This window comes from Netta rufina (assembly GCF_964035555.1).
Source record: "Netta rufina genome assembly, chromosome: 21".
Taxonomy (NCBI): domain Eukaryota; kingdom Metazoa; phylum Chordata; class Aves; order Anseriformes; family Anatidae; genus Netta; species Netta rufina.
In genome coordinates, this window is record NC_140145.1 from 10,126,197 (window position 1) to 10,149,629 (window position 23,433).

Here is a 23,433-nt window from a genome sequence, read left to right on the forward strand (position 1 = left end):
TTTGTTACCTTTGTTATGGATAGTCAGGCACCTTCACAAGATACTTAACAGTTTTATTTAAAAGTGGCCTACACAGAAGAGCTGAATGTTTTCAAGACCCACGTACACAACAAAAAGATGGTATTGGCACCCCTAAGGAGAACTTTGGCCCCTCAGCTATGGCTAAGTAGTGCTAGAAACACATGGCACTTGTGAGATTATGCATATTTTGGTCCTACAGATAAAAAGCAAACAGTCCAGTGTTGCTTTTCCCTGAGATGTCTGCCTGTAGTGTTACAGCTGACTGCTACTTCCTCAGTCACAGGTTTCTGAATGTTTGCGATCAGTCTGACTAGCTGTGCCTCCCAACGAGAATGCAGCACACATCAGAAAGGTCTGCCTTTTTTGCTGTCTCATTACCAGCCTCTTGCTCTGCCCTTGTAGTGCCAGAAGAGTTCTGTTCAAGTATATACTGTTTAAAGCACTTGATCTAGTTTAATTATGTTGAGTGTTCTCATAGTGCTATTTCCTCTAATATGTGCGTGTGTGGGAGGAGGAATATCCCCCATGTGTTCTGAATTTGTAGTATATTATATTATATATACAATGCATCACTATAGAAAGCTCTGAGGTAGCAGCAGATACGGACGTTGAGTAATTTGAAAGCAGCAGCCTGCAGCAGTCCTTCCCGGAATGAAAAGGTTCAGTATGTGCAGATGGCCAAAACTTAGGTTGGAAGGAGTCCTTTTCTGTCCAATAAAATCTGGTTAAATCCAGTGATAGAATAAGCAGCTGTGTGGGGACTGACATTTGCGTAATGCAGGGGAGACTTCTTACAGTGAAACTTGACAGAGCCCTAGAAGGAAAAGAGGTGGAGAGGTCAGTTGATACTTTGCAGGGTTATGAGCTAGTTTGGCTATTCAGACTGGTTACTGCCCTAGTACACAAAGTACACAAGCAACTGTTAAATATGACTAAGGGTAGAGGGAGACCTGCAGGGGTATCCTACAAACTGATTTAAGATCAGTGATTACTGTGAAGAGTATCAATACCACAACTTGCACTGAAGGTAGCTTAAACTCAAGATCTGAGTATTTAGTTGGTACTACGTCTTCCTACTTAGAGTAATTGTGACCGTGCACAAGTTATACTCTTGCAAGCATGATTTTAGGCAAGCTCAAAAATCTAACAAACAGGGACAAGTTGATCTCTAAATGGAGTGCAACCTCACAGAGAAGCTGATGTGGGCCGTGGCTTGCTTTTAGTAAATGGTTTTTAATTCTGTCCTGCATGTGAGTAGGAGGTGAAGTACTGGAGGGTTGTTCCCTGCCTTCTGCCCCAAAAACCCTCCATCCTAATTAGTCTGCGTGCAGTCATCTGCATGGTGATGTTATTATAGAATTACTGGAATAGGCAGCACCTCTTTCTATATGGGCACATCTTCTTGCTGTGTTTTCTTATACCAATTTAATCCCCCTAAGCAAAAAAAAAAACCAACATAGAACATAACAGCAGAGCCTGCATTTGAATCCTCTCCTGTCTGTTTCTGAAGCAGAGCTTTGTTCTGTTTATTCCTATGACAGATTAACAAGCACTTTCATGCTTAGGTCTCTTTTCGGTCCAGTGTCTAGCTTGACCTGTTGATGTCAGCATCATGCTTGCGTATCTAACCCAGTGGACAAAGGAAGACCGGAGCCTGACAGCAGACTTCAAGCCCATACTGTTACAGGATCCTGAATTCATGAGACCTTAGGTGTGCTGCTGACTTGAGGGTGTGAGGTACATTACCTGTGGGAGAGCTCTAATGGAAGTAATGCCACAGCCAAGGAAGCTGCTTTCTGTCTTGTAGCAGTCGCTCTCCTGAAGTACTTTCAAGCATGCCAGCAGGGACAGGTCTCTCCGGAGTCCCGCTATGGTAACAGGCGCAGCAGCCAGGACGAGGCCAAGAGGCCAGAACTGAATTACTGCACGTAGGGGCCAGGTTGTTTCCAAAGAGCAAGGTGATTTGGCTGACGTTGTAGTGCCAGGAACTGAGAACAATGGTTTTTCTTCACCCTCATCCAGTTCTGCTGCTGCCAAAGCAGCCATTTCTGCCTGATAAAGAGACACAGAACAGTATTGCTAAACAAGATTCTCCAGCATCTTGAACAAAATTTAAAACTGCAAAGCTAAGAGCCTAAAAAGTAGGCCATCATAAGGGATAGGACACCTTTTGGGATGCTTTCCCATTTTATAAAGATAATTAGGAATGAGTTTATTCTGCAGTCTCTAGCTGCCACCCTGCAAGCATTCATCATCTACACTTCAGCTTGAGAAGAGTTTCTGGAGAACTGTCAGTATTGGTTTTGTACAGTTACTTGACAGCGGTAGATTATTTCTCTAACAGTACAAAGCCTCAGTCGCTCAATTTTAATGCTTCCCTGCACCAACGTACTTACTCTCCATTTCCTCCAGCGATGCTTAATAACATTAGCAGCCCTGCGCATCCTTTGGAAGCGATTCTTGGCTAACCAGGAACGAATAGCTGAAGATTTAATTAAAAGAAATGTGAGTACAAAGAATCTCAGCTTCTGTTGCACACAGTGTAAGAGAGAAGTCACTTAAGCTTTCTCCATGCTCACTTAGCATATCCATTCTTCCTCTTTAAGTACCCAGTGTAGCTGAAATGTTACTTGCTGCATTATGCCCAGCCACACCCTCATCAAATTACCTGCTTGGATGAGGGTTGCAGACCTTCTCTCCTTCTCAAGTTTCTTCTGTTTAAATCTTCTCCAGCAACACTGAATGCAAAATGCTTTCTCGTTTAACACCTCTGCTCGTTTAGCTTCAAGTTGCTCTAGCTGCAATGGGGATACAAGCCTGCAGTTAATAGTCAGAGGCAGATGTTCTTAACCCTTCTACAATCATTTGTTATTCGCTGGAAACCTACACGCACACATTTCAGTGTCCCAAGACTGCTTACATTTTTGAAGTGACAGCGTGTCATTAATGCTTTTTAGATATATATAAATCAAAATGAAAAGTCTAAGTATCTGAGGGAGGAAAAAAGAGTATTGTGGGGGGAAAAAGCAGAAGCTCCCAAAGTCACAGTAGCAGCTGGCTTAAAACTAGCTCCACTGAATGGGGGTTCTTTTATGGCTATACCCTTTAGTGTGCAAGCTTTCCAGAAGTGCTTTCTCTGCTTTTGTCAAAAAGAATTTGCTTAGACCTGTAAGAGTAGCCAAGTGTGTCAGCTGAAGCCAGGGAAAGCCGTAACTGAAACTGAGAGGACACTTGCAGCACTAGGTCTGAGTTCACTCCAGAACTGTTAGCCAAGAAATAACATGCTTACCACAGAATTAGCCATAAATACTTTGGTTTTGCCGCAGTACACTTTAGTGTTATCTGATCTCTTCCCTGTTGGCTCAGCAGCAGTTTGTCCTGTAACAACATTCTGAAGTATCTCAAAAATGACAGAACGTGATGCTTGGTCATCATCTATCACTGCAGTCTTGCCTGCAAATGGAGCATTGAAGAAAAGGTATTGCAAAACTTGTAAATCAAGAGCAACTAACTGTCCTTATACTGACACTTGGCCACTTAGGGGGTATGCACCTAAAACAGGAGTCGAGGAGGTGATGGCTGAGATATTCTAGTTCTAGCTATAAGGGAAACAATGCAACAGCGCAGATTTTTGCCATACATTTCTACTTTCAACAAGTAGAAAGGCAGCTCATCGTGTTTAAACTAAGATGTAGTTTGGGTGCTAAGGTGTTGTCTTGTTGCCTCCATTGCAGCCTGTTCAGACTAGCACAGATAATGATACTTTGGGCAGATCTAGACAATTAAACAAATTTGGGGAGGACTCAGCTGTTCTTACATTGTTTAAAGTATACTACCTGGAAATGTTAGAAAGCAACAGCGATGCAATTGAGAATGGATTTGAGCGGCTCAGTACTAAGAAAATCTGATAAAATAACCAAAACCCCAAGCTATTAGTAACAAAGAGCAAAAAGCAAGGTGTTAGACTGATAGTGTTAATGTACTGCATGATGCAGGAATAGAAAACAAATTCTACACAATTCTACAGCTTTAATAGGGTATCAGAAGCAGCTAAAGGAATCAGGGTCACACACTAAGCAGGAATTTATTGCAGCAGTAAGAGGTTATTATAACTGTTTCTAGGACTTTTTTTTTTTTTAATTATTTTTACATTATGAGACAAACATGTTAGCCAGATTAACCTATTTGGAAATAGAGGTAGACTTAATTCAGACCTGTCCTTGAAAGAGATTGTGTTGCTCAAGGCAATGCTGCATGAGTATTCTGCATGCCCAATGCCGGAACTTGATGGTCTCTGTATCTTTCCATCCTGGACACTATTTGCTTTTCTGCTGTACTTATTTCTAAGGAGATGAGAGCATTTTAAGGTACTGAAAACAAATATAAACAATTCTTGCTTACAGGAAGACATCTGGTGACTATGAGGCTAGGGTTAGGCTGATAAGGGAAACAAAAGCTTATCCATATGTTTAGGAAATTGTTTTATTTTGTTTGCAGTTTATAACCTGCTGAAGATAAAAAAGGAGTAGTAACCTATCACAATGAGGCATTTCAACTAATGGGTTTCTAATTGATGGAGAAAGATATGGTGTGTAAGTAATTTTCCAGCCTGTACTTCATTACTTCATTCTATTTCAGCAAGGTTAACAGATTTCCAGCCGTTTTACTTAGCTGAAATAGGCTGGTACTTACTGATCTTGTTTTCTACGTTTGCTGGTTACTGAGCAGACCCCAGAAAATGGGATTAATCTGGGAGAGGGAAGGGGTTTGCAGTAACTTGCAATATTAAATGTAACTACCTGATGAGCTCCTTCTTTGAGTGACACGTACCAAAGACATTACCTGGTAGACTGGATTATGTTTTTTAAAGTCCATCCTCTTGTTTAGAAAAAAGAATTGCATATAGAAGTTTGCAAAAGGCAGAAGAAGCAGCAGAATCCAAGTAAGCTAGAAGGTCAGTGTGTTTGGCAAGAAGACAAGGTGGGGAAAACAAAAGGAAGGAGAAGGAATATAAGCAAAAAGGTAAGTGGTTTTCAAGTTTACTTAAGAGACAGCTCTAAATCAAATTAAACTGGGGGCAAACCCAAACACCATCATAACTAATTTTTCTATTGAAGAGGTACACAGAAAAACAGCAGTAAGATGAAAGATTTGCTGTCTTAAAAAGAGCATGATATATATATATATATGCATTAGGCAAATTAGAAATTGAAGTCAATGTAGATAAATTAGGAAAATATTTTCAGAATAATGGTCTTGTTAAGTGCTGAATATAGTAATTGCATCTGATGTATGTAATAGCAACTTGGTGCAGTGATAATTTTATTTTACAGCAGAGGGATTTTCTAAGGAAACGTACCTTTTTTCTTGGCAGTATGATAGTTGCTTTTACCACACACACTGTTTTTATTGTACCCACGTGATCTTCTCAGTATTTCATAGCGTTCAGTGAAACTTTCAAAAGAGATCCTGATAGACAAAAATAGGGTTAAATCTAGGCAAGTATCATTTATTTTCTATCTGGTAAATAAACCTATCCTTTGAGGGGAAAAAATTGCAGAATGGCTTCAAAATTGCAGCTCATAGACTGCAAATAAAGTGATGCCTGTGTAGTCACCAACGTGAAAGAAACTATAAACTTGCTGAAGAAATTCAGGAGGCTGTCTTTTGCCCAGTAATATACAATTACTTTTGCTTGTAACAAAAACTGGGCAAGAATTATGCTTGTTTATGATAACAGCAAGCCTCACCCTATTGATGCTGAGCTGTCAATAACATGAATAAATATACTTCTGAAATAAATAATATACTGCTAATTGCTATAGAAATTGATTATGCAAGACATTGCCCAAGAAGTTTGGACTTACCTAATAGGGAAGCCTGCTGCACTGATGGTGATGGCTTCAACTATTCCACATGCCTGAAGCTGGCTGAGAACCTGAGACATAAATTGACTTGGTTTAGGTAGGCAAACACCGTCTTGTTCTTTGTGGAAGCTGCAGTGAAGTGTGCATGGGATGTGCTCAACCCAAGCCACATTCAGCTCAGCTAGTGTGTGCCTGGCATGCCTCACTACACTGCCAGTCAGGGAACAAATGGAGAGGGTGGAAAAGGTGATTACATGGCTGCTGAGTTACTGCGCTGTGTAACAGCCAGAGGAGGGACAAGGCAGTGCTGATATGGAGGGAAAGTCCACTCTTGCCTTTTCTTGTGGTATCCATGTACCCTGCATTGACCAAATGCAACAGAACATGGAAACCCAATGTTGATATTTTAACACTAGCATGCGATCAGCAAATTCTCAGTGTGTTTAAAATAAATGCAGCACTGCCTCAGCTGTTTATTTTCCCATCAGAGAAGGTTCTCTAGTTATAGCTTTAGCATCTGCCGTTCTTTTCCCAAAGACATGCTTGTCAGCTGATCTCATCTAACTTGGCAGCCCTTCCAGACCAGACACCAGAAGAAGCAAGCAAACTTTTATTGTGAGTATGCGCTGTGAGGATATCTGTGTGACCTGGGCAGCCAACAGCCAGATCACCCTTATCTACCTTGCAGACTGCAAAGGCAGCATTCTAAATGACCTACGAGCACTTTGGTAAGAGAATTTCTCACAGAGCAACAAGTAAGTTGAATCTGAACAAGCTGCTGAGCTTACTGGTGCCATTTCAGAGGCACTATCAATGATTCTGAAAGGACATTTATCTTGGAAGTTGCAAAGGAGAAAAAGCTCTTTTGAAATGTACCATTAAAAAAAAATAAAGGCTTTTGAAGAATTACCTCTTCTCTTTTAAAAGTCAGTGCCTTGCAGTCAGCATTAGGCTTGATGCATCGGATGTAATGTGGTTTGGTGCTATTCAAAATTTGCATGAGATTTTCAAGTGAGCCCTGCAGAAAACAAATACAGGTATAATTAGGGATTCCTCCTCCATAGGTAGTTTTGCTAATCACAGTTCTATAAAAACAAACATTTTTTTTGCAAGAATGGCTCTACAGACTTAGTATTAGCAGAGCTGTTCTTTAAGGACATTTTGAGCGAAAATTCCACTCTATGGATGCTTTTAAAAATTGTTGATAGTAAATTCAGAAAGTTTCCAAAACTGTACCAGGGACAGCAATTGAAGCTAACCCATCAAGAAGAACAAGTAGGAAGAAGCCTAATAAAGGCAGATGCCCAACTGTTAAAGGAAAAGCTAGGACTGGAGTGACTTAAAACTCTAAACCCAGAGAATATCAGAAGCCTGACACTACTTCAGTTTTACAGCCATCTCATTTAATAACATTTACTGATCTTGGTTCCAACTATATTGCTTTCTCATCTAGTTATTAAGACAGCAGTAGAAAGTAGAAACTTGAATAGAATGTACCTTGAACTTTGACACCACCGTAATAACAGCTGCTCTATTCTGGGTTCTGACATTATTTTGGTTTGTTTCTGTCACAGGAAATAGTTTTTGGAGCAAAGGGTCCTTAGAATTCTGCAAAACATGGATGAGTTCTGGTGGAATGGGGTCCTGCAAACACAAACATGACTCATTAGCATTTGGCCTTATGCAGAAAGCTTTGAAGATTTCAAAAAATTCCACATAAATAAACGGAATAGTATTTCGGATGCCAAGTGTGACTTAACCACAGCTGTAGTTTCAAATCTGACTACATGCATTCATTCATAGTCAGATCTGAGAACAGAAAATAGTTTGGCAAAACATCTAGCAAATCTAGTCAAATGTATGACTGCTCCTAATGTTTTTCTTTTTATACAACTTAAGTGAGCTAGAAATCCAAGGACTAGTTTAATCCCAATTGCACAGTCTGCAACAAATATTAGAAAGTCTTCCTTTTAAATGAGTTGCTATTTTTTTCCATCACCATAGTATCATTTGCTGTAATTTCTGATTATGAAAAAACTGTTACGGGACTACAGTTTTAGTAGTCTACAGACTATTTCTTTTGTGCTGTGATGGCACAACAAGGCCAAAATTTGAGTTTCGGTGACATCCATGCTCTTGTTTCTCATAAACTTATCTGATTTTTTTATGAGGCTAAGTGCTATATTTATGGCTATATAAATGCCCTGATGCCATTAACACTTCTGCATTGTCTCAGGAACAGAAGAAGCACTGATTTGGTAATACGTGATCCACTTAATCTTCAGCTGAAAGGTCTGTTAAAAAAGATTTTACTTGTGCCCGTGACCATTCACTGAAAAGCAGACCAAGGACATTATCCAATTCTACAGGGCCTGAATGGTTTATTCGGAGCAAGGTGAGCAAATTCAGTAAACGTTGCTGAATATACATGTTAGTGATGTTTTAATTTAAAATTTCTTTTGGCCTACAAGGTTTTGTTTTTAAACAGCTGATTCTGAAAACATCTACCTTGTTTTTCTCCACCATTGCTTCCAGCTGATAGCAGACTTCGCCAGCATAATGTGAAATAATGAAGTTAGGCTTCTTGCTAAATTTGTCTCGACTTAAACATTGATTATCAGACAAGGCTTTCTCAATCCGAGTTTGAAACAGGTCAGGGTTAGAGGATCTATTCAAACGGCATTCCTGCATAACAGACAAGACAAAATTGCAGCATTTTGTATTAGTCAAAACCAGCTGTCTTTAATAATTAAAAGCTAAAACTTTAAATTAAAATCATAGCCATTTTAGTTTTAGAATTGCTCTTGGTATGTAAGCCCTGAAATACTGTGGGGAAAAAGATATAATTGAAGCTTCATGTTTGAATCAAAACATCCTGGATCAGTGGAAAAAAAAAATCTGAATAGGACAGAGAAATGTCATGATTGTAATGAGCATGTAGTTTCAAAAGGTAAGTTCTGCAGAAATTTTGTAGCTGGCAAGTTTCATACTAATTTAGCATTCATGTTTTCTTTGGTGGCTTGGGACAGAAGGCAGGCAACTAGGCCAGAAGCACTAGGAGTGTAGGTGTCCACTTACCTCATTCAGCAAAGAAAAAATGCTGAGAGGATTGCCCTCGATCAGATCAAGGCAGTTCTGGTTGTCCTGGTAGTTTATGAAAGACCACTGTAGGCCTTCAGCTGCATATTCTTCCTGAAGTAAGAGAGAAACTGGCTGTTGTGCAGCAGAGGGCACTAGAGCTCAAAAAACTGCACGTTTTTTTTCACAGTTTGATGCAGTTACTGTTTAACAAGTTAATCACAGACTCAGCCTACTTATTCAAAGACCAGTTCATGTTCAGTGGAAATCTTAAGAAAAAAAAAAAAGCTGAGGATATTTTACCCCAAGTAGCTTTTGATTATGTAGCAGCAGCTCCTATTGGAACAGTTTATTTCATTATTTGGGAAATTTAGATTTATTAGTGAGATTGCAAAGCTGCTTTACAAAGTAAACAGAGGCCAAGACACTAAGACAAATAGACACTAAGCCTCTCCTGGCTGTACTGACTGGTTTTTCCCTTGAAGTGCAAGGAATACACAGAATTCCTTAGACTGGGACACAGCCCTAAACCTGCCATTGTGTGCCAGACTTCACTAACTTGGCTCAATTTAAATAAAGCCTGATCCAAAAGGAAATGGAAAAAGGTATCAGTTGAGGCAGTTTGTACAATATTTACGCCAAATTATGGAACAAACTGTCAGGAGTGCTTAACAAGCAGAAGCCCTGGACAGTTATTTTAAAAGTCTCCTGCCAAGAGCTTGCTCAGCATAGCCACTAATGGCATTCAGATGGTTTGGGACACAGCCAGATCAAGAGAGGTAAGAGGGCAGGCAGGCATTGGCAGGAGTGCTACAAACAGAGGTCGTGAATTAGTTTCAAGGCAAGTAACCGTGTGCTTGAACTTGATTTCCGTCTTCACTGACCATTAACCCCTGGCATACTAACGAAGGTAGGTGGGGGGAAAAAAAGAAAAAGCATATGAAAGCACAAATTATGGGCAAAGAGGTGCTATTGTCCTCAATAAATTGATATAACTATGCTGTGAGGCAGAAGGTGCCATCATGTTGGTGCCATTAAGAAAACAGTTTCCCAGATTCCAGTTAATGGCAAAGATCATTGGGGTAATGCATGTGTAATGTGGAGGAATTCAACCAGGACAGGAGTACATCTATTAGAGAAGCACTCCAGGTCTGGCAGGGGCTTTGTAGCTCTCAGAGCACTCAGATGAGAACTTGAATTAGCAGGGCATGCCCAGTTAGATAAGTGACTGTAATGTATTTAGCATGGAACAGATACCTTCTCTGTTGTGAAAGACAAGTCTTGTACTTTCTCATTGAAGAAAAAAGCTGATATGCAATGTTTTTGACCTTAAAGGCACTGGCAAGACAACTGGGTTTATGGAGCTGTTCTCCCGTGGCAGAAGGCCTCCACAAGGTACCACGTACCAGTGATGTTCAGATTACAAGATTCTGTTGGGTTCTCTGTGCTGGCACTAAGTCCAGGTCTAGAAACTTTATACTTAGTGAATGGTTATGATGCTGTTTGACATTTGCTCTTAGTGGAATGTTACCTGTTGTGCTTTCAGATAGTGTGCTACGAAGTGCTGCTGCAGTTTCTCATTGGCATAGTTAATACAAAGCTGTTCCAAGTTGTTTTCAGGAAAAGCTTCAAAACCGTAAACATCCAACAAACCTAGGAAGAATATGGTGAGCTAGTGCATTTTGGTCTAGGAGTAGGTTGAAGGACTTATGGTTAAACTCAGTTAAACCAGGGATGAATAACCGTACCTATGAAGCTGGTCCACGCTGATGTATCTGCATAAATGCTTTCGTTTATGACCGAAACAAGCCATTCAAACAATCTGCAGACAATGACAACTGGATTAGTTGGAAAAGAGCTTGCTTTTCTTACTGATCCAGCAAGAAAGTTATGACACGCTGCCTGGCTGACGTTAAATAGCAGTTCTCTGAAAATCTATTAGATACTGTAGCTATGTCAGTATCTGTGACTGAATCAAGGGCGTCTCAGGAGGGAAAGGCAGAGTTATACTACTGTTGTGTCCAAGCAAAAGCCAGAGAAAGTAAGTCTCCTTGGCCTCCCTGTTCCCTCACAAAAATTAAATGGATTGGCACAGCAGCGTAGCCTTACTTAGCGTAGATCACTTTGGCGAGGCAGTCTCTCCTAGTCTCACATTCTGCTCTAGAGCATGGCTTCTTGAAGACTTGCTGTTGTTTTCCAGCAGTTATTGTTCGAATTCGTAATGATTCCAGTAGCTCCTCAACCGGTATCTTCAGCAAGTCCCCAGTGATCTTCACAAAATCTTATTCAGGCAAAAAAAAAATGTTGGAAGATTATCTGGAGTGTCAAATGAATGCAGCCCCTTTAAAGTTATGGAAGGTCTAGAGGTGATACCACAAAATGGCACTTCTGTGAACTCACTAACTTAAATGTGGGATTTTGGATCTTTTTACCCAAACCCAGAAGAAGGTACTCTGTAGAGTACGGCATGCTTGTTGCCTCACCTTTGATTTTGTCTTCTAGTTCACAAGGCTGAGATTCATCCAATGGGTTAGAAAATTGAATATTCCCGAGATGGAGAAGGCCTGACAACACCTGCAATATAATCAAGCACTGAGTTTTCTAAAACACAGCTCTTCCTCCAAGGCAGCATCCTCTTAGCCTTGCCCTTGGCATATGAACAGGGCGAGTCAAAACATTTCTACACACAAAAAAAGCAAGTAGATTCCAAGCTTCTACAGTAATTCCTAGTGCTGCGCTACTGAAGGAAATCTAAAGCCCACAGGTGCAGGCTTTTACTTAAAAACTAATATTTGGTTATGCAACATCACGTGTAGCTGCAGGCTCGCCAGGTGATATTGCTGCATCTAATACCAAACAACCCATGCTCTGGACACTGATACAGATTTACTTCTGTAGAAATCCCACACTAAAAAGACATTCCAAACATCATTGTCAGCCTCGTGGTGACCATGCATTGTACCTGACCTTGAAAATATTGTTCTGCGTGGAGCGGTCAATGCCCAAGTGAAACATTGCATCCCTGGTCACCTCGAAGCAGTCCTCTGAAAAGCCAAACAGGTGTTATTCAAAAGGAAGCCATGCATGCAGACATGCAGAACACTCTCCACCACGTCCAGTTTAGCTGGAATTGTCAGAGGAGATCAAGAAAGCCAGACACTCTTTAGGTAAATCCCAGAGGACGAGCTGGAGAACCAAGTCACTGGCTTAACACCAACTCTGTGGGGCTTGGAAGTTAGGCAGCAGGTTGCTGAAGCACATCCAAAGATGAGACAGTTTCTAAACATAACCACAGAGTGATGCAAATTCGCGAGGCCAGAAACCACTATTTCAAGTCAGGTGAAAACCATTGACAGTGCAAACTAGAACATAAAACCAAATCACATTAATGCTGGTGGCTTTGCAAAATGTCTGTTGAGGCCAGACCAGGAGCTTGTTGGCTGATCAACCTGGGTCATGGGATTTAATGGGACAGACGCATTTTCGCCTGCCTTCCTTCAAAGTTACAGCTGTTATTAAGGGCCAGTCTGTGGAATTGATCTTTACCATCTAAATTTCTTTCAGAGTTTGGCAGCCAGCGGTAGTCAGCCCCTTCTGGAAGGTTCCATTCCAGCCTCTCCTCTGCAGTGGCACCTTTTGTGATCTGGAGACAGAAAACAAGGTAATGACCGGATTCTGCCTTTGGTATTTATATCTCACAGACAAGGAAGAATAAGGGACTGGGGATATCATTTAATTTGGAAGTATGGCAGACAGGTGAACTGTTTGGAAGTTGCAACTGTGCTAAATCTGGTGATTTCATACCCACTGTTTGTCAGAAATATCTAGCAAAATTAATTGAACACACCTGATAAAAAATATGAAAGTTTCGCTCATTGGGGGCCTGATAGGCAACTCTTGTCTTCTCCAAAAGGAAAGTCTGAATGGAGGCACTGCTCAGATGGTGGAATCTAGAGGCAAAGAGGGGGAAAAAAAAGAAGCAAAGATTTTAACAAAGTTCCCTCACCATTTGATAAGTGTTCTATTGTCACAATACAGACTGACTAGGAATGCCCTGCAGTCCACCTTCAGTTTTGTGCAAGTTTAATATAATAGTTTATTCAGAGTTCTTAAATGAATCTCTGTTTTTCCATTTCTCTTTTAGATATCAGGATGAGTGCTAGCAGAAAAAAAAAAAAATATATATAAACTGCCAGCAAATGAAAATATTGATAAAGACATTGAATATTCTCTGGCAGACTTTAGAAATAGGTTTGTAAAAACTTAAAGAAAGAAGACAGTAGATAAGCTTTTAAAACAGTAATTATTACCTGTCTAACTGAAGCTGGATATATTTTCCAAAACGGCTACTGTTATTATTCCGCAGGGTACATGCATTTCCTGTGAAATTACCAGTGACACAGCATAATCAGAGTGGCATAATATATAATCATATACAGCATAATCAGAGTGGTTTTACTCTTCTGTGCGGGGCATATAGACATTAAGGGGGATTTCTATACAGTTCCAGTATTTGAAGGGTTTGTCTTTTAAGGAGACGAACAAGAGGTAGCTTAGACTTGTATATTAACAAAGAAAATGCCCACCGTGGCCACTACTTGTCTTTGCTGTTAAAAAAAAGCTACTTTTACCAAATGCTTCCATGACGGGGTTGGAATCCAACACTCTCTTCTCTATCCTTTCCACAGTTTCATTGTCTTTGGGGGAGGTAACTGAAGCAGCAACAGAAGCATAAAATTTCATAAGGCAGCGAGATGTCCAGGTCTGCAAGAGACAGACTTGACAGTAGGCCTTTGTTCTTACTGTCATTAGTTATGTCAGTGAGTGAAACAGTGCTAGCTTCCAAAAACACAGCTGGCGGTGATGCTGGAGAGTAACTATGTCAGGTTTATAGCTCTAGTTCAGCAGAAACTTTCTGTGCATATCCTTATGTGCAACAGACACACTTAAATCCTATTGAAGTGCTTTGCTGAACAGCAGTTTTACTGAGATGTAACCATCTGGAAGCTCAGCTAGAATTAATAGCTAGTACCTTAACATGAATTGAATGTGAATGGACTTTGAGTCATTAACATTCAGCAAATCGTTTTGTTCTCAGGTTTAAAAATATCCTCAGTTATTTTGCAGAATAGGAATGGATCATTACAGAAGGGCTTAGGATAGGATCTGAAGTTTCCTACCTCTTTTAAGTCTTTATATAGGGTTTGCTGAGATAATAGCTTCCTAACAGACTAAGCTGAGACTTTAACTCAGGTGCGATTCCTATCAAATGATTCAAATATAGCCCTTCCAGAAGTGACAGATGTTACCTAGAGAGTAGTTATATTAAGTCTATTTGATTGCAGTGATCACTTAATGCTTTATGCATATTTCAAGAGAATCTTGCTAGAGCAGACTGGCTACATGCTCTTGTCAGAAATTTTTTTTCTTCTTCTTTGCTTGCTCACTGAAATACTTTGCACTACAAATCACTACCAAATTTCAAAGCATAAAAACAATGTCAGGACAATAGAAAAAAATCTCCTTACCTTCCCAGCACCACTTTCTCCACTAACAATTATAGACTGGTTTATGGGGTCTATCTGGCTTTGAACATTTCTGTAGGTTTGTTCAGCCACTGCAAAGATGTGAGGTTTTAAATCCTGGCAGTAAAACAGAATATTCATGTTTAAGAGAACAGTAATTACACAGTTCTACAGCAATGGGCAGCAAAGGTCTTCACACATTTATCTGAAAATAGTACTGCTCTTTTAGTAGAACTCGTATTTCAGTAGAAATGGGTTTTATCCTTTAGAATTATTTTGCTCATGTAGAGATTTTGAAGAACTTGAAATCTGGGTTCTGCAGGAGGACAATTATTTCAAACATAAGGATTACCTGGGGGCGAACTGCAACATGGTACTCTCTCATAAGCTCGGGTGAATAGAGGCAGGAGATAGGCTGAAATGGGTTTAAAGCCACCAGGCTGCAGCCAGCATTTGTATAAAACAAGTTTACAGTATATCTTGCTTGAAGACATTTCAGAACTGAAAGATACACCTTCTATTAGTGTCTTTTGAAAAGTATATCCAACTCTTCCTGTTCCTATTTGTAACAAAAATCTTCAGAAATGTTATCTATTATGTTTAACAGAGAATGAGAAGGTGATCGAGAAAGATCTGTAGAAATAATATAAATAAAAATGCCTTTAAAAGTTGCCCTTGTTTTTAAAAAGTTTAAGGGATGTTAACCCTTCAATTAATTAAATCCTGTGCTTTTATGAGGTTTTGCACCGTAAGTCCTAGAAAGCAGAGCTGTTCATTTGCAGAACAGATAGAGGCAATAATTCCCCATCTACCCTACGAGCAGGTCTTAGCTTGTCTCAACAGGGCTTTTAAAAGTCAAATGAGAAATTTACTTTTCAAAACTAATTTCATGGGCATGTTTTGAATCTAAGTCAGAGCCTTGTTTTCTGATAAGTTCACATAAACCACAACTGCAATCACAAGGTCATCCAAGAGTCCTTCAAAAGCATGAAGTCTCAACCACAACCCCATGCCACCTGAAGCAACAACACAAACATGAGTTCTGCAGGCAGAACTTGCTGAGAGATCGGTATGGCTTAACTACAACAACAGTATTGAAAAAGAAAAATTCAACCAAGTCAAACATGACTCAGTTAATTTTAATAGGCTTTGGATATTTAACTACTGTGCTCAGGATAATATGAACGTGGCGAGAACGCTAATGATAGGTATTGGCAGACACCAGGGAAAGTGACTCCTCAGGAGATGCCGCTCCTGGCTGGCTGCTTACCTGTTGTCATTGTCACTGGATTAACTTTTGTTAGGTCATCAAAAAGATGCAGCTTCTCTTCATCACTGAGAAAAGCTCTAACCTCTTCTTCAAATGATTCACTGAGGTCATTCTGGATGATGGAATCTTCTTTTTGGCCATTTACCTAGAGAGGATGTTAGGTCAGCACCAGTCCAAGGCAGAATACAGCTGGACTTTCACCTCATCCCCCAGAGGTTATAGCTCTTCTACTGCTTCCATATAACAGAAGTTCACGGTCACCAAGAATCATAAGTTAGTATATTTGAGCTCCTGTTCCTCCCAGTTTGAAAGCAATATCCTCCCCCTGCATCAATGCTTCCCATGGTGTAGTCTGTTTTTAGAAAGTGTTATCTGGCATGTGAGAGCTGGCAGGCTGACAACGCTGTTTGTAGGTTGAATTCATTGCTGGCAACTCTGGCTGTAAGCAAAGGCACTCGGAAAGAACGTGCCCTTAATCTCACGCTATCTAGCACTAGCAAATGTCCGGGTCATTCAGCACAAATACACTTGTACAGTGTTTTTAATGGTGTATTTCTAAGCCCATGAATGTCATGCATTCAATGCAAGCACTGCCTTGGTCAGAGGGAAGCAGGAAGGACTAGCTGCAGAGGTGAAGGCAGAGCTAAAAGCTACAGCGGTCTAACACAACAGCAGTTTTCCTGGGAGAGACCTTCATTTGTACAGCAGAGATTGAGAGCCCCAGGACTGAAGTTACAGAGTGCATGCACTGCAGCCAGAGGAGAGAAACAGTAGCATTTTAAGAGGTGAAGACTATTAGTTGAAGATTTGACCCCTTTGAATCACTGGAAGTATTTAAATCTTAGCCTCTGGGCTCCTGTGTCCTTGACAGAATTACTTGGAAGGACACATTTGTTGCTGAAACGTAATGGAAAACTTAGGCAGAAGAGATTTCAGGTCCTGCTTGTTATTTTTGGGCTAGAAGGGAAAAGACACCAGTCCTGTTTTTTACATTCTGGATATTCCTTTACTGTTCCCCTTCTCCTTGACAGAAGCTCCTTCAAAGTAACCCTACTCATTTGTATTTAATAGCATAACTATGCAATTCTTTACAAGTTAACCAAGTTAATGAACAGTATCACATTGTTTATGCACAAAAAGTGCTAAATTCAGTTAGCAGCATTCTCACTACATGAGCTAAGCTCATTAACAAAAAGGAAAATATACCACAAAACCTCATTAACACATTTCTAAAAAAAAAAAGCAAGAATAACGTACTCATTTAGGAGCATTATTATCTTTTGCAGACAGCATAAGATATTAATTTCCAGTAACAGAAAATTTTACATATCAAGGAAAAAAATGCTTAGCCAACGTAGTTAAGCTTTGCTATCAAAGTGATTTCTGTTGTTCTCTGAATGAGCATTAGAAGCTTGCAGCTTTCATGGAGAACAGACACAGCTATGAAATACCCCATGGACAAGATGCGTTTCTGCCAATTGCCCATTCTTCCTCTGCCTTCTCACATGCTCGCTGTATTATTCTGGCACCAAACAAGTTCTTAAGGAGCCTATCGTGACACTGATATTGCAAGACCTGAGAAGGAGCTGCTTTCTGCTCACCTCCACCCTTTTTCTCAACATCGTTCAAGAAGAAATGGTGATTGCTTAGCCAGAAGAAAAACAGTTTTTGAAAATATGGCTTGTGACAGCTCCACTGCACAGCTCATGCGTTGGTTCATTCTGCTGAAGAGCTTCCCTTCAGGATATATGCTTGCTGTAAGTATTAATGCTTGCCCCATTAATGCTAATGGCATACCAAAAATCTCGTCTTGGTGTCAGCAGCACAGCTCAAACCCACACGGCTAATACATCCAGCCGAGCTCCTGAACTAGGAGTGAATAAGCGTTAGCAGTTACCTAATCTTAACTGGCCGGAAACAAGCCAGCATTCCTATTCCTGCAGTAAAAAATTAATTAACCAACACGATTCCTGGTTTCCTCGTTACCTGCTTGGGCATCTCGGCTCCTACAGCGCGGCGCTGCGGCTGTGCCCGCCCAGCCCTCGGGAAGGCGGCGGCGTTGGGATGCGGGGGCCTCGGCTCTGGGGTCCCTCACCCGAATCCCCCCGAGGAGCCCTGAAATAAAGCGGAGGCGTCAGCACGGGGCGGCTGCGGGCGGTGCTCTGCGGGGATTTACTCATTGCCCCGGCTGCCCGGAGCGGCTCTGACGGGGAGGGGAAGGGAAGGGAAGGGGCTGCTCACCGGGGCCGAGGGCAGCCGGGGCGGCGGGAGGAAGGGCGGCAGGACGAGGAGGAGGAGGAGGAGCCGCGGCGGGGCTGCCCCGTGGCGAATCGGGCGCTGCGGATCGGCAGCTGCCGCCCAGCGCCGAAAGTGCGGCCGCGGAGCGCGGCCCGGGTTTACCTCAGCGGGAGGAAGGGGCGCGGGGAGCTGAGGTGGGGGCTGGGAAGGGCACCCCCTGTCCCTTCCCTTCCCTTCCCTTCCCTTCCCTTCCCTTCCCTTCCCTTCCCTTCCCTTCCCTTCCCTTCCCTTCCCTTCCCTTCCCTTCCCTTCCCTTCCCTTCCCTTCCCCTGACTGACTCTATTTCATGCTTCTGATTCCAGCACAGGGAAGAAGGATGTCACAAAAACAGCTGAAAGAAGCCTTTATCAGTAACCTGAACGGAACGAGCTTGCTGGAAGTTTCACTGGGCTTGCCTCTAGCTCCACTCTGCCTGCTTTGCAGAGGGCTCCTCTTGATTTTGTACTACCTGCACAATGGGAAGCCTCTCAGGTCAAGGACATGCAGCCTGCTGCTGGACTTCGCTGTGCTGGTATCTCCTCTCCTGTTCTCCTGCACAGTCCTGTCTCCAATCATCTTTTTTCCGCCAAGCATCATTGCAGCCATCTGTGCAGGAATATTTTCTAAAATATACAGCCAAAGAAAACATGATACCCGAGCGCCTTTCAGGCAAATTGTAAAAGACTTCCAGAGGACGTACGTGGATTCAGAATACATTCCAGCAATAACAGCGTTACGTGTTTATGTCAACGTGCTGACATCGATCGGTATTTTAGCAGTGGATTTCCCGCAGTTCCCACGGCGATATGCCAAAGCTGAGACCTATGGAACTGGTGTTATGGATTTGGGGGTTGGAGCTTTCATTTTCGGTAATGCTCTTGTTTGTCCTGAAGTTAGACAAAAGTCATATGTGACGCAAGCAAAATTTTCCCATCTGGCCAAGCAGTTTTTTTCCATCTGGCCATTGATTTTCCTTGGCGTTGGACGACTCCTTAGTGTTAAATCTATCGAGTATCAGGAACATACTTCAGAGTATGGAGTGCATTGGAATTTTTTCTTTACCTTAGCATTTGTGAGGCTTGCAGCATCTCTACTTTTAGCCATAATTCCAACAAATAAATCTTGGATTGTGGCTGTGAATCTCGCTGTACTTTATCAGCTTATTCTTAACATTACTCCTCTGAAGACATTTGTCTTGCACGGCAGCGACGGCAAAGACACTAGGGTTGGCTTTTTCAATGCCAACAGGGAAGGCCTGCTCTCTCTCTTTGGATATCTAGCCATATACATGGCAAGTGTGCAAGTAGGGCTCTATCTGAAGAAGCACAGAAACTCAGTCAAGGACTGGATGGAAGCAGTCTGTTCCTTACTGCTGACCGTCCTCGTGCTCTTCGTGCTTCTTCACCTGTCACAAGCACACGCAGACCCCGTGTCCCGCCGCATGGCCAATCTGTCGTACTGCATATGGGTCGTTGCTCACTGCCTGACTTTCTTTGTCTTCTTCCTAGTGACTGATCTCGTGCTGCTGTTCACAAAGCTTCTCGTGATGGGCTCCAGTGTGCCCTCCTGCTGGAGTGTTGCAAAGCCCCCTAACGCCAGTAAAAAGGATGAAACGGAGGCTGTGCCTGTCAGAAGGGAAAGTGAGCTGTCACACGCTTGCCTGATTAGTGCTGTTAATAAAAATCAGCTACTGTTTTTCTTACTTGCAAATGTTGTGACTGGTATTGTGAATATAATGATAGATACGATCCACAGCACAACTGCACTTACATTATGTATTCTGCATTTATATATGTTTTTTAACTGTTTAATTATGTATATATTGCATGCCAAAAATATAGTATTAAAATTCTGGTGATTCCACCCTGTCTTAAGGGGACTAGCTAAACTTTTTTATTTAAAATTAAATTTAAAACTGTATTTTAATGATATGTAAATACAATATTTTATAACTTTGTAGCATAGCTTTTTATGACAGTTTTTAATCATTATTTATATGTATTTATTTATTTTTAGGTTTTGTTTTACCAAATTATACAATTGGTACTGTTACCTGTTGGAGATGTTGCCCATTTTCCTGAAAACTTGGTTTCTGAGATCGTTTGCTGAATACTTACACTGTTTCTATAAACATATATGCAGAAGAGTAATGTTATGGCTAGTGAACTGTGGGTTCAAGAGGGATGTTTATATCCAAGTGCTGGTAAGATTAGATAACACTATGTAGAGGAGAAGCCAGATGAAAAGTAGGAAAATGAGTACTTATATATAGACAGCTGTGTCAAGAGCTAGCTAGTTCAGGCCCTTGCATAAATAATAGATAAGAATAATTCTTTATATAAAATCTATTGGATGAGTGTTTTGGCCCCAGTCCTGCAAGGATTTATGCATATGCTTGACTTTGATGGCAGTAATTGTATGTGGAATGTTAATCATAGACTGAAATCTAAATTAGCCTTTGAATTAAAGCTAAATTTTATTTTCATCCTCAGTGATGAATAAAAATGACGACCCTATCTAAATACGATGCTCTGAATGATAAAGCTCTGCTGCCGATGAATTCATAGAGCAGCTGGTGGAATTTGTGGTGCAGATAATAAGAGCTGCACAGCCTTTTATAAGAAAATACAAAGAACCAAAACCAATTCACCCCCAACCTGCATCCCAACATGTGACAGCTCATCTTTAGCAACACGGTAGAATATGGTCTTCAACTCTACTTTAAAGTACTCAAGGCTCATATATTTGTCTATAAAATTGTTTTAAACAGTAGCTGATTTAATACTGTATTTTGACAGCCGAGCTGTCTTCTAGTGGGAACATTCTGTATGAATTCTTATTAGCAAACAGTGTCAAATGGAAAGAAGCATGATGCAGGGGGGCAGGATACCAGCAGAGCATTGGTAGGAGAGGTGCTCAGTTTCTCCATCTATCACAGTCTTCCCATAAGCTCAGAGTAGAACACCCTTTTTGTTCACTTTCCTAACTGTGACAGTTCTTCCTGACCTCATTAAGTTGTTGAGAAGAGAAATACATTTAAAGATCATGAGGAATTCAAGAATGGGAGATAGAAATACTTCAGAAGCGGAATACAAACTCTAGTTGATGATGGATGTCTAATGTCAGTGGAGTTACAGGAGTGCATATGGGCCATATTTCAATTTTTTCCTTGTCTGTTGAATGCAATGAATCATAAAACCTAGGGAGATTAAGCCTCTAAATCAGATCCCTGAAGGCAGACATGTTGTGGAATATTCTTGAATTTATGGGGTTCTCTCAGGCTTTGGTCAATGGAAAGATGATGACTGAAGGTTATATACTGTGGACATGCTGAGTTTATGCTTCTTTACTTCCATGTTCTAGCCAGATAGTCTTCAGAATTAAAGAAAATCAGCCTGTATCGTACTAGTTGCAGTTACTACAGCAGGCAGATGCCGTTAGTAGGCAACCCTGTCTTACAAACAATTATCATAGTTTGTAGCAGAGTTTCCTGGTAACTGTTTTTCTGGTAATTTATTTGAAAACAATTCCTAGCCTTGCCTAGGGAAGAAAGGCTTCCATCGCAAACTGAATGGCAGTAATCATTTGTGCAAAACTACTCATGGATATTAATTTTTGAACTGTTTGAAGCACAAGACCTGCAACGAGTTCTACCTGCGAGCACAAGTCTCCCAGCGTGATTCAGAATTAAGGCGTTAATTGGGTGTGACAAAGCCGAGTTGTGTCTGGACAAGCAGCAAACTCTCTAGACGCCAACTCCATTTCACGAAGCAAAAATTCCGTGGGAGGTTTGCTGTGTCTGTGCAGAGCCCTGCGAGCTGCGTGCAGGCAGCGGGCTGGTTGCAGGACTGGAGCTGTGGTTGTAGCAGTGCTGGTGAGCTGAGGGGACCATAGCACATGAGTACAGCATGAGAACAGCGCAGCACTGTGTGGCAGTCTCCCACTTTTAAAGCTGTCTGAAGTCAGTTGCTCACCACTGAATTAATGAAGGACAATTAATTCCCATTACTTATTGTCAATAACCAACGTGGCAAATTCTGCCCTGAAGCAACCGGCAGTTATTAATTCTGAATGTTTAGGCTATGAATAGATACAGATAATTAACCATGCTTCTGCAAGAACCACGAAATGCAAGCAAGCCATCTTTGGTCACAGAATCTGCACAAGAAAGGCACTGTATCGGCTCAAAAAGATGCAAGAGAAGTTAGCACCGTGATATGCTGGAGACACTTTCTTTGTGTGCACCTCAGTGCCTGCTAGCTCAGTGGCTGGCAGGGACAAGGGCACTACATTTCATTTCACAGTTGGGTGTGTTTAGATGAGTAAACTCTCAGAGATCTACAGATATATGTGAAAATAAATCAAAATATGTTATATAATTAGTGAAAGTTGAATATATTTCAACTAGTAAGGCTAAAATGGTTGAACTATAGCATGCCACTGACTTTAATTATTGTAAAGCAGAGTACTGGGAAAACAGAAGTTGTTTCATCTTTGGTGCCGTAATTCCATTGAATGACCTTTTTGTAGGGCTGCGGGATAGAAAAAATGTAGGGCTGATTACATTTGTCCTTAAGCTTGTTATTCCTTAAACAACAGTTACTCCTTACCAAATTTCATTGGTTTTAAGTGCGTTTTTTTTTTTTTTTTTTTTTTTTTTAATTCAGACAGCAGCACGCCTTCCTTTCCAACCCAGTCAGGTCCCTTTTGAAGTGGAATATTACAATAAAGATTTCAGCCGGTATCCTATTTCAAAGCTCCCGTGGCTGAAAGCACAGGCCTTTCTGCCAGGCGAGAAGATGGGCACGCACACGCAGTGGCACCGAGGCACTGTCGCTTCCCTGTTGTGTAGGTAGCGAGGAGTTTTCCAGCAGCCCAAAAAGCCCTTTTCCATGGATAAATGATAAAATTGGATGGTAGTTTCCATGCATCTTTTATTAATGTGCGTGTAACCCTGAGCACGCAGGGTTTGGGGTGCCCGCATGAGCCCATGCCCACCACACTGAAGGCAAGATGCTGCTAAAATGCCAGCTTCTTTATTAATTTATTGAATTTTGGTTAAGAAAACCATGAAAACAGCATGTGCAGCGACGCGGCTCCACACAGCGCTCCCTTCAGTGGCAGGTGGTGCGCAAGCCAAAACCATTCACTCCTCCTCGGAAACGTTTTTATAACGAAACGAGGGAAAAAAAATAAATAATAAAAAAATATAAATATAAATATAATAAAAAGCCTTGAGCACGGCCTGTGCCTCACGGCCCCCCCCCGTTCCCTCAGAGCCGTTTGTGACGCGGCCTCGCCCCGGGGCTCCTCAGGAGGCCCCAGCCCGGGGGTGGGGGCGGGAGGTAACGGGCGGGGGACGGCCCCGGCACCGGGGGGGTGAGGAGGAGGAGGA

The 23,433-nt window shown here is 41.5% G+C and overlaps 2 protein-coding genes across 3 annotated transcripts; one reads left to right on the forward strand and one right to left on the reverse strand.

Annotated features, from left to right (window-relative positions):
* Positions 1 to 124: 124 nt before the first annotated feature.
* On the reverse strand, positions 125 to 18,083 carry MYO19 (myosin XIX). Its single transcript, XM_084299720.1, has 25 exons — positions 18,003 to 18,083; positions 17,748 to 17,876; positions 15,762 to 15,906; positions 14,844 to 14,992; positions 14,495 to 14,608; positions 13,598 to 13,730; positions 13,277 to 13,346; positions 12,814 to 12,916; positions 12,513 to 12,609; positions 11,934 to 12,010; positions 11,450 to 11,540; positions 11,076 to 11,247; positions 10,715 to 10,788; positions 10,498 to 10,619; positions 8,967 to 9,080; positions 8,397 to 8,573; positions 7,386 to 7,532; positions 6,799 to 6,906; positions 5,889 to 5,959; positions 5,381 to 5,490; positions 3,311 to 3,474; positions 2,690 to 2,819; positions 2,418 to 2,503; positions 1,768 to 2,073; positions 125 to 835 (listed from the first exon to the last, which is right to left on the reverse strand). Exons 2-25 carry the CDS (start codon positions 17,757 to 17,759, stop codon positions 707 to 709), a joined length of 2,901 nt encoding a protein of 966 aa, XP_084155846.1. The 5' UTR covers positions 17,760 to 17,876; positions 18,003 to 18,083; the 3' UTR covers positions 125 to 706.
* Positions 18,084 to 18,131: 48 nt separating this feature from the next.
* Positions 18,132 to 22,453, forward strand: PIGW (phosphatidylinositol glycan anchor biosynthesis class W). 2 transcript variants are annotated; one of them, XM_084299964.1, is made up of 2 exons: positions 18,132 to 18,193; positions 18,362 to 22,453. In XM_084299964.1, exon 2 carries the CDS (start codon positions 18,376 to 18,378, stop codon positions 19,894 to 19,896), a length of 1,521 nt encoding a protein of 506 aa, XP_084156090.1. In that variant the 5' UTR covers positions 18,132 to 18,193; positions 18,362 to 18,375; the 3' UTR covers positions 19,897 to 22,453. The 2 variants fall into 2 exon arrangements, with proteins under 2 accessions (XP_084156090.1, XP_084156091.1); XM_084299965.1 differs by lacking the exon at positions 18,132 to 18,193 and having other exon boundaries at positions 18,329 to 18,907; positions 19,547 to 22,453.
* Positions 22,454 to 23,433: the final 980 nt, after the last annotated feature.

Bases quoted from the DNA above. Each gene is read 5' to 3' on its own strand.
- MYO19 (XM_084299720.1), bottom strand. The intron at 13,731-14,494 runs GTAAGGAGATTT...TGTCTCTTGCAG, and splicing joins GAGAAAGTGGTGCTGGGAAG to ACCTGGACATCTCGCTGCCT. The intron at 9,081-10,497 runs GTAACATTCCAC...CTCTTACTTCAG, and splicing joins ACTATCTGAAAGCACAACAG to GAAGAATATGCAGCTGAAGG.
- PIGW (XM_084299964.1), top strand. From the start codon at position 18,376: ATGTCACAAAAACAGCTGAAAGAAGCCTTTATCAGTAACCTGAACGGA.